The sequence below is a fragment of the Loxodonta africana genome, chromosome 18, assembly GCF_030014295.1.
Source record: "Loxodonta africana isolate mLoxAfr1 chromosome 18, mLoxAfr1.hap2, whole genome shotgun sequence".
Taxonomy (NCBI): domain Eukaryota; kingdom Metazoa; phylum Chordata; class Mammalia; order Proboscidea; family Elephantidae; genus Loxodonta; species Loxodonta africana.
The window spans coordinates 65,321,127-65,334,744 of record NC_087359.1 but is presented as its reverse complement, the minus strand read 5'-3'; the positions used below and the strand labels follow the sequence as shown (position 1 = coordinate 65,334,744).

The 13,618-nt window shown below is 40.0% G+C and overlaps 1 protein-coding gene across 1 annotated transcript; it reads left to right on the top strand.

Moving 5' to 3' along the window:
• Nucleotides 1-7,127: 7,127 nt before the first annotated feature.
• Nucleotides 7,128-8,887, top strand: LOC100662647 (olfactory receptor-like protein DTMT). The gene has a single exon (XM_003423488.3). The coding sequence runs from the start codon at nucleotides 7,943-7,945 to the stop codon at nucleotides 8,885-8,887; it is 945 nt and encodes a 314-aa protein (XP_003423536.2). The 5' UTR covers nucleotides 7,128-7,942.
• The last annotated feature ends 4,731 nt before the right edge of the window (nucleotides 8,888-13,618 follow it).

Below are 13,618 nucleotides of genomic sequence, written 5' to 3'. Positions count from 1 at the left end.
GCAAGCAAGGTTATGTCATCTGCAGAACGCAGGTTGTTAATGAGTCTTCCTCCAATCCTGATGCCCCGTTCTTCTTCATATAGTCCAGCTTCTCGGATTATTTGCTCAGCATACAGATTGAATAGGTATGGTGAAAGGATAGAACCCTGACACACACCTTTCCTGATTTTAAACCAATCAGTATCCCCTTGTTCTCTCCGAACAATTGCCTCTTGATCTACGTACAGGTTCCTCCTGAGCACAATTAAGTGTCCTGAAATTCTCATTCTTCTCAATGTTATCCATAATTTGTTATGATTCATGCATTTGAATGATTTTGCATAGTCAATAAAACACAGGTAAACATCCTACTGGTATTCTCTGCTTTCAGCCAGGATCCATCTGACATCAGCAATGATATCCCTGGTTCCACATCCTCTTCTGAATCCAGCCTGAATTTCTGACAGTTCCCTGCCGATATATTGCTGCAGCTGCTTTTGAATGATCTTCAGCAAAATTTTGCTTGCGTGTGATATTAATGATTTTTCCACATTTGGTGGGATCACCTTTCTTGGGAATTGGCATAAATATGGATCTCTTCCAGTCAGTTGGCCAGGTAGCTGTCTTCAAAATTTCTTGGCATAGACAAGCGAGCACTTCCAGCCCTGCATCCATTTGTTGAAAGATCTCAATTGATATTCCGTCAGTTCCTGGAGCCTTGTTTTTTGCCAATGCCTTCAGTGCTGCTTGGACTTCTTCCTTCAGTACCATTGATTCCTGAACATATGCTACCTCCTGAAATGGTTAAATGTCGACTAATTCTTTTTGTTATAATGGCTCTGTGTATTCCTTCTGCCTTGTTTTGATGCTTCCAGCATCGTTTAATATTTTCCCTATGGAATCCTTCACTACTGCAACTTGAGGCTTGAATTTTTTCTTCAGTTTTTTCAGGTTGAGAAATGCATGAACCACTGTGGCCAAAGATGAAGAAATTGAAGATTTTTATCAGCTTCTGCAGTCTGAAATTGATAAAACATGCAATCAGGATGCATTGATAATTACTGGTGATTAGAATGCAAAAGTTGGAAACAAATAAGAAGGACCGGTAATTGGAAAATATGGCTTTGGTGATAGAAACAATGCTGGAGATCTGATAGAATTTTGCAAGAACAATGACTTTTTCATTGCAAATACCTTTTTAAACCCACATAAACGGCAACTATACACGTGGACCTTGCCAGATGGAATACACAGGAATCAAATTGACTACATCTATGGAAAGAGATGATGGAAAAGCTCAATAGCCATCAGTCAGAACAAGGCCAGGGGCCGACTGTGGAACAGACCATCAATTGCTCATACACAGGTTCAAGTTGAAACTGAAGAAAATCAGAGCAAGTCCACGAGAGCCAAAATACAACCTTAAGTATATCCCACCTGAATTTAGAGACAATTTCAAGAATAGATTTGACGCCTGGAACACTAATGACCGAAGACCTGATGAATTGTGGAATGACATCAAAGACATCATACATGAAGAAAGCAAGAGGTCATTGAAAAGACAGTAAAGAAAGAAAAGACCAAGATGGATGTCAGAGAAGACTCTGAAACTTGCTCTCGAACGTCAAGCAGATAAAGCAAAAGGAAGAAATGATGAAGTAAAAGAACACAACAGAAGATTTCAAAGGGTGGCTAGAGAAGACAATGTAAAGTACTATAATGACATGTGTGTTGGCCTATAGACCTGTCTAATGTTTGGTTGAAAGTTCGACCTCAATAGTGACTTTAGTACAGAGTTAAAAGAGTGTCCGAGGGCCAAGTGTTGGCATTCCTCCAGTCTCTTTCATATCAGGAAGGCTGGTCTTTTTTTTCTGTGTGTGAATTTGAATTTCGTTCTACATTTTTCTCCTGCTCTGTCCAGGACCCTCCAAAGGATGCACTGTGCTCCTGGCACTGCTTTCTTGGTTGTATGAAGTCCTCCTTCTCTGCTTACTTTCTTTTCCTTTTTATCTCCTGAGAGATAAAATATGGTGTAGGCCTCAGGCCACATACCAGGGTAACTCCCTTTACATTGGATCAGGGATGTGACCTGGTAAGGGTGTTACGATCTCACCCTAATACTCTTTAATGTAAAATTACAGTCACAAAATGGAGGACAACCACAGAATACTAGGAATGATGGCCTAATAAAGTTGACACAATTTTTGGGGACACAATTCAATCCATGGCAGATGCCAACCTCATGACATGTCAACACCCTCTCCTTCTCGACATTGTGTTCCCCATTATCAGCTTTCCTTTCCTCTCCTGCCTTCTTGTTCTTGCCCCTGGGCCGCTGTGCCCATTTAGTTTCTCTTTTTTTTTTTATGGGCCTGTCTGATCTTTGGATGAAAGGTGAACCTCAGGAGTGACTTCAGTGCTGAGTTAAAAGGGTGTCCAAGGGCCATACTCTCAGGGTTTTACTAGTGTCTGTCAGACCAGTAAGTCTTCTTTTTTTTTTTTGTGAGCTAGAATTCTGTTCTACATTTTTCTCCAGCTCTGTCGGGGACCCTCTATTGTGATCCCTGTCACAGCAGTTGGTGGTGGTAGCCAGGCACCATCTAGTGGTGCTGGGCTCAGTCTGGTGAAGGCTGTGGTAGTTGTGGTGCATTAGTCCTTTCCCTTGTATCTTTGATGCTCTTCATTCTTCCTTGCTCCAGACTTGGTGAGACCCGTGGAGTATCTTAGATGACCACTCACAAGCTTTTAAGACCCCAGATACTGCTCACCAAAGTAGGATGCAAAAGATTTTCTTTATAAACTGTGTTATTTCAATTGAGCTAGATGTTCCCCGAGACCATAATCCCCAGCCCTTGGCCCAGTAATTTGGTCCCTCAGGGAGTTTGGATGTGTCTATGAAGCTTCCATGACCTTGCCTTAGTCAAGTTGTACTGGCTTCCCCAGTATTGTGTACTGTTTTCTCTTCACCCAAGTTACCACTTATCTATTGTCTATTTAGTGTTTTTTCCTCTCCACCCCTCCTCTCCCTTGTTACCTTCAAAGATTATTTCTTTTTGTGTGTAAACCTTTTCATGAGTTTTTATAGTCGTAGTCTCATACAATATTTGTCCTTTTGTGATTGACTTATGTCACTCAGCATAATGCCCTCTAGATTCATCCACGTTGTGTGATGTTTCACAGATTCATCATTGTTCTTTTTGTTTGCATAATATTCCATTGTGTGTTTGTACCATAGTTTGTTTATTCATTCATCTGTTGATGGTCACTTAGGTTGTTTCCATCTTTTTGCTATTTTGAATAATGCTGCAGTGAACATGGATGTGCATATGTCTGTCTGTGTGACAGCTCTTATTTCTTTAGGATATATTCCTAAGAGTGGGATTGCTGGGTCGTATGGTATTTCTAGCTTTTGAAGGAAGTGCAATTTTTTATCAAAATGGTTGTACCATTTTACATTCCCACCCACAGTGCATAAGAGTTCCAATCTCCCCACAGTCTCTCCAACATTCGTTATTTCCTTTTTTTTTGATTCATGCCAGTGAGGTTGAGGTATTTCAATGTAGTTTTGATTTGCATTTCTCTAATGGCTAGTGATCTCGAGCATTTCCTTGTGTGTCTGTTAGCCGTGTGAATGTCTTCTTTGGTGAAGTGTCTGTTCATATCCTTTGCTCATTTTTTAACTGGATTATTAGTCTTTTTATTGTAGAGGTGTTGGATTTTCCTATAGAATTTAGAGATTAGACCTTTGTCAGATATGTAATAGTCAAAATTTTTTCCCAGTCTGTAGATTCTCTTTTACTCTTTTGGTGAAGTCTTTGATGAGCATAAGTGCTTAATTTTTAGAAGATCCCATTTATCTAACTTACCTTCTGGTGTTTGTATATTTTCCTTATGCTTTGTATAATGCTTATGCCGTGTATTATGGCTCCTAGTGTTGACCCTATTTTTCTTCCATGATCTTTATAGTTATTAGTATTATATTTAGGTGTTTGATGCACTTTGAATTAGTTTTTGTGTACGGTGTGAGGTATGGGTCCTATTTCGTTTTTTTTTTTTTACAGATGGACATCCAGTTTTGCTAGCGCCATTTGTTAAAAAGACTGTCTTTTCTGCATTTAATGAACTTTGGACCTTTGTCAAAGATTGGGTGGCTGTAGATAGATGAATTTACATCTGAGTTCTTGATTCTGTTCTATTGATCAATATGCCTGGTGTTGTACCACGACCAGGCTGTTTTGACTATCGTAGCTGGATAGTAAGTTCTAGGGTCAGGTGGTGCGAGGCCTCCTACTTTGTTCCTTTTCTTCAATAATGCTTTATTTATACAGGGCCTCTTTCCTTTCCACATAAAGTTAATGATTAGTTTTTCCATCTCATTTAAGAATGCTCTTGGTATTTGGATCAGGATTGCATTGCATTTGTAGATTGTTTTTGGCGGAATTGGCATTTTCACAATATTGAGTCTACCCCTGAGCATGGTATGTTTTTCCATTTATTTAGGTCTCTCTTTTTTTCTTGCAGTAGTATTTTGTAGTTTTCTTTGTATAGGTCTTTTTTGTCCCTGGTTAGATTTATTCCTAAGTAGGTTTTTTTTTTTAAAGGGTTATTATAAATGGTATTGCTTTCCTAATTTTCTTTTCATAGTTCTCTTTATTGGTGTTTGTGAATCCAAATGATTTTTGTATGTTTATCTTTTATCCTGCTACTCAGCTGAATCTTTCTATTAGTTCCAGTAGTTTTCCTGTGGAGTTGACACGAAATGTTTTTAATTATATATTTAATTTCTCTAATAGATGTAAAGCCATTAGATATTTCTAATATATCAGTTTTGGATGAGTGTGTAATTGAAAAATAATTTTTCTATTTCATTTGCAAAGTACAGTTGATCTTCATTATTTAGGTTCCGTATACTTGTGAATTCAGCTACTTATTAAAATCCATTGGTAACTCCAAAATCTATACTAGCAGTGCTTTCACAACCATTTACAGACATTCACAGAGTGATGAAAAATTCAAGTCACCTGATGTGCAGCCTGAGACAGAATAAGATGACTCTTATTTCAGCTGTTATGCTGTAAACAAGTGTTCTTTTTACAATTTCTATACTGTCACATGTGGAGCTGAGTTGTAGTGAGAGATTCAGCTATCCTGGAACTCTTTCCAAAACATATATCTTTTCATGTTGGTATTCTACTTAAAGACCATTGATGACTTTTTGTTGCCCACAGGATAAAGTTTAAACTCCAACATTACTAATATAAATTAGGACATTCACAGTCTGGTCTCTGTTTACCTTCATGAATTCTCCAACCATTTTCCTTCACTTACTAAAATATAGACTCTAGGCACACAGGACTACTGTTTACTCTCTAAACAGGCAATGATCTAGCACCTATACATGAATTTTTATCCATGCTACTTTTCCTGAAAGTATAGTCAGTTGTGATCAGTGGATGTCATCAGTCACTGCTCCAGGACTTTTCGACAACTTGTCCTAGAGACATCCTGTAATTATTTTGTCTTTAATGAGTTCCTACAGGATCTAGACTCCTCTGGGATCCTGAGCCCTTTGGGCCCAGGGAAATGCAGTACAGGAGACTCAAGAAGGGATGGCGCAGACAGACACAGGTGATGACCACAGAGGGTGTTGCTCCACATACCTATAGTGAATAAAGGGGAGCAGAATTTTGGGTCAGGGTCCTGGAGTCACCCTCAAACATACTAGGTAAGTTAGGCACGAGGGTGAATAAGCTTATCCCTTAGGGTTCTTCCAACCTGAGGGTCTTTATTTCCCAGATTGTATGCTACAGAGTTGCTATGAGTTGGAATAGACTCAACGTCAAACGGTTGTAATATACTTCAGGGTAGCATAGCCCTTCTCTCTCCCACCTTTCTGTCTCCCAAGACTTCCCCACATTTTAGAAATATTTTTTAAATTTAATGTTCACCAATTATAACCTCTTTGTTAATGTCAGCATTCATAAATATTACTTACTATGCAATGTGTTCTCTCAAAATTATATCATCTCAGCATAATGATAGCTCTGAGAGCTAGGCATTTAATATATAGTTCTTAAGCCTTGTCTGTATTCATCGTTATTCAGGGAAATTAAAAAACTTTCCACTGCCTTCCCTCCCAGGGATTCTGATTATATTTATCTGAACGGGCTCAGAAATCTGTATATATATATATATATATATATTTTAATCATTGTGTCAAAGCGTGGTCTGTATACCAGCAGCATTGGCATCACCTGTGTGCTTATTAAAAATGTATGGCCTGTAGAATGAGCATTAATAGCTTAACAGAATTCTCAGAGTATTTTCATGAACATTAAATTTTTAGAATCACTGTCCCAGATGATTCTTATGTGCAGCCCAGGTTGAGAACTAACTGATTTAATATGTGTAGGAAATGAGAAGCTCATATGGCTCCTCGCTGGCCGCATCTGGAAGTGATGTCTCCCTGGTTTCTGATCCCTAATCATATTCTTGATACTAGAGATGGAGGCGACTCATTTACCAGGAGGCAAAATTCTGAGAAGCCAGGTGTGTGATTTCCCTAGATGTTTCTTCCCACTATAATGTCAGCACAGAATAGCCAGTATGAAAACTGTTAATATTGCTGGATTAAACAGCATCAGCAGGGTGAGAAGCCCAGCAATTGAACTCAGTGTTGTCTTTTTAGTGAGGAGTTTCTCATACCCCTTAACACTTTTCTTTGTTTTCTTTGTCAGTTCTGAGGCATATTGAGGTATGGATATCCGGAGAAGAACTGGAGTGAGGGCTTCAGAGAAGAAATTACTTTCCCTCTTTTTGTTTCTCCCATAATTTCTAAAATTCGTCATGAGACTTCCATTCCCAATAATAAAAATGCCATCATGTAGATTTAAACATAGACTAAGCGTAGGCTGAGTCATTTGCATTGGTGAAATAGCAGTTTCTCTGAGGTTTCCTGATATTTTTCATGGGTATCAAGTTGTATCCATGAAGTTTGTAACAGAGTGTCAAAATTTAGTGCAAAATGGTTAAAGCTAGTAAGCACTTGTTCTGGGAGAACTTAGTAGGAATAGTTATTCTAACTTAAAAAGAATGTCCGATGCCTTTAAAGCTGGAGTAACGCATGTCACAACTGAATGACAGCCAATAAAACATTTATAAAACATTGTCTACATGCCAGGCACTGTGCAAGGTGCTGGTGCTGATGTCAGCCTGGGCTAAGGGAGTAGCATTTGGGATAAAGAATCGATGAATTAGAAAGAGAATTAAGTGGAAGAATCTGTAGGTTTAATAGATGGAATGTTGATGATGAGAGAAAGAAATTAATGGAAGAAAGCGCATAGATTTTTGACTTGTTCACTTGAATACATTTCACTGAGATATGAGAGACTGGGAGAGATGTAGCTTGGGAGAAGGGCAGGTTGGATTATGAGTTGAATTTGGCATATGCTGGGTTTAAGATGCCTGTGATATAACCAAGGAAGGTAATCAGTAGGCATTTGGGTATACAGTTCTGAGGATTACATGGAAATCCATGCCACAGGAGCAGATGAGATTTTCCTGGGGCATATGTATAAGAGAGCTATGTTTAATAAATAACCCTGAGAGCATAAACATGTAAGGTACTGACAGAGGAGAAGCCCATTACGTCTTTGAGAATGAATGAATGGCCAGACAAGTAGCAGGAAAACCAGACCATTGTGTGCCTCAGAAGCTAAGAGTGATTTTGGAAGGAGGGAGTAGTGTTACATGTAAAAGAAAAGTGAAAAATAAAAGTCGTTTTTAATTACTGAGATTTTGATTATAGAGATCCAGAGTATAGAAATTGTCCTTGTTGTAATGAGAGAAAAACCAAGTATTACAGAGCATCTAGCAGACCATATATCACAGAAATGTGTTTATTTCTCTAGTCAGTGTTTTAATGAACGCTATTATTTGTTCCTGAAGATATTAGCAAAGGAGCATGTCAGGAAAAAATCAAACCATCGTCTCTGAGTTCATCCTCCTGGGCCTGCCCATTGATCCAGAGCAGCGAATCCTGTTCTATGGCCTGTTCCTGGCCATGTATGTTACCACCGTCCTGGGCAACCTCGTCATCATAGTCCTCATCCGGCTGGACTCCCATCTCCACACACCCATGTATTTGTTTCTCAGCAACTTGTCCTTCTCTGACCTCTGCTTCTCCTCGGTCACAATGCCCAAATTGCTGCAGAACATGCAGAGCCAAGTCCCCTCCATCCCCTACACAGGCTGCCTGGCCCAGATATACTTCTTTCTGTTTTTTGGTGACCTGGAGAACTTCCTCCTTGTGGCCATGGCCTATGACCGCTATGTGGCCATCTGCTTCCCCTTGCACTACACCACCATCATGAGCCCCCAGCTCTGTCTCTCCCTGGTGGCACCGTCCTGGGTGCTGACCACGTTGCATGCCATGCTGCACACCCTGCTCACTGCCAGGTTGTGTTTTTGTGCAGACAACATGATCCCCCATTTTTTCTGTGATATGTCTGCTCTACTGAAGCTGGCCTGCTCTGACACTCAAGTTAATGAATTGGTGATATTTATCACAGGAGGATTCGTTGTCGTCATCCCATTCATACTCATAATTATGTCCTATGTAAGAATCATCTCCTCCATCCTCAAGGTCCCTTCTGCCAGGGGCATCCATAAGGCTTTTTCCACGTGTGGCTCCCACCTCTCCGTGGTGTCACTGTTCTATGGGACTGTTATTGGTCTCTACTTATGCCCATCAGCTAATAATTCTACTGTGAAGGAGATCGTCATGGCTATGATGTACACTGTGGTGACCCCCATGCTGAACCCCTTCATCTACAGCCTGAGGAACAGAGACATAAAGGGAGCCTTGGGAAGGGTCTTTCATAAAAAGACATTTCCCTTCTCTCTATGATGGTAACACTTGGGATTTTCATGTTATCTTATCTAGTAGAGATGCTGATATTTCAATATTATTTCAGACTTCTTTTTTGTTTATCGTAGAAGATTCTATTAAAATGAAATACTGCAGAACAATCTAATAAGAGAAGAGAGATAAAGTGGAGCTATCTTGTTGAACTAAGAAGTGGTTCTCGGTGACCTCCTGGTAAAGTCTTCCTTTTTTGTCACTCCCAGATGATCCTGAAGGAGCATAGTTTTAAAAGATCTAATTGCCACTGGTTGTTAAACCACTAATTTGTTACATGTTGTGTTTTTTAACCAAAACGACTTGAAATAATACTCTGTCCTCCAAGTGAATACTGACTAAAACCCAAACATCTCAGCCTCTCAGCACCCATCTTCTAAATTCTGTTATACCCATTTCCGTACAAGTTTTTGCATCATTCTGTCTCTGAAACTTTTTACCCCTGATTTATTTTTATGTCTGCATCATCTTTCTGCCATGATATGAACAAGGAAGGAACTTTCCAACTCCTTTATTAGATTAGTTTATTTTGGCTTTACCTGGCTGCTAACTGACACCTAACCAAAAACCTGTTGCCGTGGAGATGATTCCGAGTCATAGCAACCCTATAGGACAGAGTAGAACTGCCTCATAGAGTTTCCATGGAGCACCTGGTGGATTCAAACTGCCAAACTTTTCGTTAGCAGCCATAGCACTTAACCACTATGCCACCGGTGTTTCCAACTAATATGTAAACCCAAAAAAATCCAGTGCCCTTGAGTCAATTCTGACTCATAGCGACCCTATAGGACAGAATAGAACTGCGCCATAGAGTTCCAAAGAGCACCTGGTTGATTCAAACTGCTGATCCTTTGGTTAGCAGCCGTAGCACTTAATCACTACGCTACCAGGGTTCCCAACTAATACGTAAAAAAAACGTAAGGTTCCTAAAAATTACTCCTCCAGGTATGAGGAAGGAAGCCAAAAAAAAAAAAAAAAAACCCAAACCTGTTGCTGTTGAGTCGATTCCCACTCATAGCAATCCCGAGGTTGGTAAACAACCTCAATCTTTAAGGATGTCTCTCTCTTTGTTGATATTTTATAATTTATCAACAAAGTTGCCATCTATGACCTCTTCTACCCTTATGAAGGCTGCACAGAAGGAAATATTATTACTATTTTTAAGTTTGAAAAAATATGGAATTTGGTGACTGACTTGGCAAGGTCCCAGAGTGGGTCAGTATTGAGCCTACTTAAGATCCTAGACTATCTGACTCAGGAGTCTCTTCTTCTCATTTCCCCTCATCTGGAAACAATAAGAAGGGTAATACACTTAAAAATCTTAGCTCCACTTATGGCTGTCTAGGTTTCCAGCCTTGCTCCATTTGCATCTTTATTGCTTTCCTTATTTGGTGTCTCCAAATCCATCATTTCAATACCCTTGTGTATTTTTTTGACCTCCAAATCTCCATCTGTAGCCAGGGAAGGGCTTTCTCCAGATTCTAATTTTTATTCTCATCTTTCCAGTGGACATCTCTACTTGATGATTTATAAGGCCTTCAATGTTAACATGCACAAAATTGAACAATTTATGTTTTCTCCCAAGCCAGCTCTTTTTTCCATATTCCATATCTTGATTCATGATGTTACCTTCCACTTAGTTACCCAAGGAACTCGCTTTCTCTGTGCTTTTCCAAGAAGGGATTATTGTTCATGCAGTGTTTCTTTTTTAATTTAACATTGTTTTCAAATTTATTTTAATATTCTGTTTGTGTTATCTAAGCTGCGCTATTTACTATAATGAATAAACTCTGACATGTAAAACAACAAAGATTTTTCTTGGTCGTGTAAAATCCAGTTGGCATTGGGGTGAGGGGAACTATGTTTCGAGCTGTGAGGCTAAGGGAGGCTCTGAGTTCTTTAACATATGGTTGTCAAGGTTGCCCCAGGTGTTGACATTCACCTGAAGGAACATAGAAGGTAGAGGATCACATGAGACGTTTTTAATGGACGAGGCCTGGAAGTGATATACTTCACTTTGACCTTCATTTCATTCTCCAGAATGCAATCACATAACTCAGTGTAGTTGCAAGGGAGAGGGGCTGAGAAATTATTTGTTCATAAATTGTTATACTCAAATCTATGCTACAGAATAGAAGCATGATTTTTTTTTTTTTTGACATAGGATTTTATTATGCTTTTGGTGAAAGTTTACTCAGCAAATTAGGTTCCCATTTGAGAATTTCTATATAAATTATTCAGTGACATTAGTGACATTTATACCATGTGTCAGCGTTCTCTTTAATTGTGTTCTGGTTGCTCCATTTCCAGTGCTCTAGTTTCCCTGCCCCCTTATCTTCTCATTTTTGCTTTAGAGTAATTGTTGACCTTTTGTTCTCATATAGATGGTGTCTTAATTATCGAGCGCTGCCATAACAGCAATACCACAGTGGATGGCTTCAACAAAGAGAAATTTAGTCTCTCATAGTCTAGGAGGCTATAAGTCTGAATTCATGGTGCCAGCTCCAGGGAAAGGCTTTTTCTCTCTGTCATCTCTGGAGGAAAGTCCTTGTCATCAGTCTTCCCCAGTCAAGGAGCTTCTCATTCAGAGACCCTGTGTCCAAAAGATATGCTATTCTCCCGGCTCTTGTTTCTTGGTGGCATGAGGTCCCCCGTCCCTGTGCTCACTTCTTTCTTTTATATCTCAGAAGAGATTGACTTAAGACACAACCTCACCTTGCAGGTTGAGTCCTGCATCATTAACATAACTGCCGCTAATCCCACTTCATCAACAACAGGAAGGATTTACAACACACCAGAAGACAAAATGGTGGACAATCACACAATACTGGGAATCATGGACTAGCCCAGTTGACACACATTTTAGGGGGGGGTCACAATTCAACCCATAATAGATGGTTTTTACTGGAGCACCGTACTCATGGGTAATATCCTTTATTTTGTGTGCCAGTCTGTTATTTTGCTAAACGGTGACGTTAGGGGATAGTTTTGGTTCAAGGTATAAAGAGTATGCCAAGGAAACAGTCTCAGGGAGTCAGAAGCATGAACTTTTTTTTTTTTTTTTAATAATTTTTATTGTGCTTTAAGTGAAAGTTTACAAATCAAGTTAGTCTCTTACACAAAAACCCATATACACCTTGCTGCACACTCCCAATTACTCTCCCTCTAATGAGACAGCCTGCTCTCTCCCTCCACTCTCTCTTTTCATGTCATTTTTGCCAGCTTCTAACCCCCTCCACCCTCTCATCTCCCCTCCAGGCAGGAGATGCCAACATAGTCTCAAGTGTCCACCTGATCCAAGAAGTTCACTCCTCACCAGCATTCCTCTCCAACCCATTGTCTAGTCCAATCCATGTCTGAAGAGTTGGCTTTGGGAATGGCTCCTGTCCTGGGCCAACAGAAAGTCTGGGGGCCATGACCACCGGGGTCCTTCTAGTCTCAGTCAGACCATTAAGTCTGGTCTTATGAGAATTTGGGGTCTGCATCCCACTGCTCTCCTGCTCCCTCAAGGGTTCTCTGTTGTGTTCCCTGTCAGGGCAGTCATCGGTTGCAGCCGGGCACCATTTAGTTCTTCTGCTCACAGGATGATGTAGTTGCTGGTTCACGTGGCCCTTTCTGTCTCTTGGGCTTGTAATCACCTTGGGTCCTTGGTGTTCTTCATTCTCCTTTGATCCAGGTGGGTTGAGACCAACTGATGCATCTTAGATGGCCGCTGCTAGCATTTAAGACCCCAGACGCCACTCTTCAAAGTGGGATGCAGAATGTTTTGTTAATAGATTCTTTATGCCAGTTGACTTAGATGTCCCTGAAACCATAGTCCCCAGACCCCTGCCCCTGCTACGCTGGCCTTCGAAGCATTCAGTTTATTCAGGAAACTTCTTTGCTTTTGGTTTAGTCCAATTGTGCTGACCTCCCCTGTATTGTGTGCTGTCTTTCCCTTCACCTAATGTAGTTCCTATCTACTATCTAATTAGTGAATGCCCCTCTCCCACCCTCCCTCCCTCCCCCCTCTTGTAACCACAAAAGGATGTTTTCTTCTCAGTTTAAACTATTTTTCAAGTTGTTATAATAGTGGTCTTATACAATATTTGTCCTTTTGCAATTGACTAATTTCACTCAGCATCATGCCTTCCAGGTTCCTCCATGTTATGAAATGTTTCACAGATTCCGCACTGTTCTTTATCGATGCATAGTATTCCATTGTGTGAATATACTGTAATTTATTTATCCATTCATCCATTGATGTGCACCTTGGTTACTTCCATCTTTTTGCTATTGTAAACAGTGCTGCAATAAACATGGGTGTGGATATACCTGTTTGTGTAAAGGCTCTTATTTCTCTAGGATATATTCCAAGGAGTGGGATTGCTGGATCGTATGGTAGTTCTATTTCTAGCTTTTTGAGGAAGTGCCAAATCTGTTTCCAAAGTGGTTGTACCATTTGACATTCCCACCAGCAGTGTATAAGTGTTCCAATTTCTCCACAGCCTCTCCAACATTTATTATTTTGTGTTTTTTGGATTAATGCCAGCCTTGTTGAAGTGAGATGAAATCTCATTGCAGTTTTGATCTGCATTTCTCTAATGGCTAATGATCGTGAACATTTCTTCATGTATCTGTTAGCTACCTGAATGTCTTCTTTAGTGAAGTGTCTGTTCGTATCTTTTGCCCATTTTTCGGTTGGGTTATTTGTCTTTTTGCAGTTGAGTTTTTGCAGTA

Coding starts and splice junctions, on each gene's coding strand:
- LOC100662647 (XM_003423488.3), top strand. CDS start 7,943: ATGTCAGGAAAAAATCAAACCATCGTCTCTGAGTTCATCCTCCTGGGC.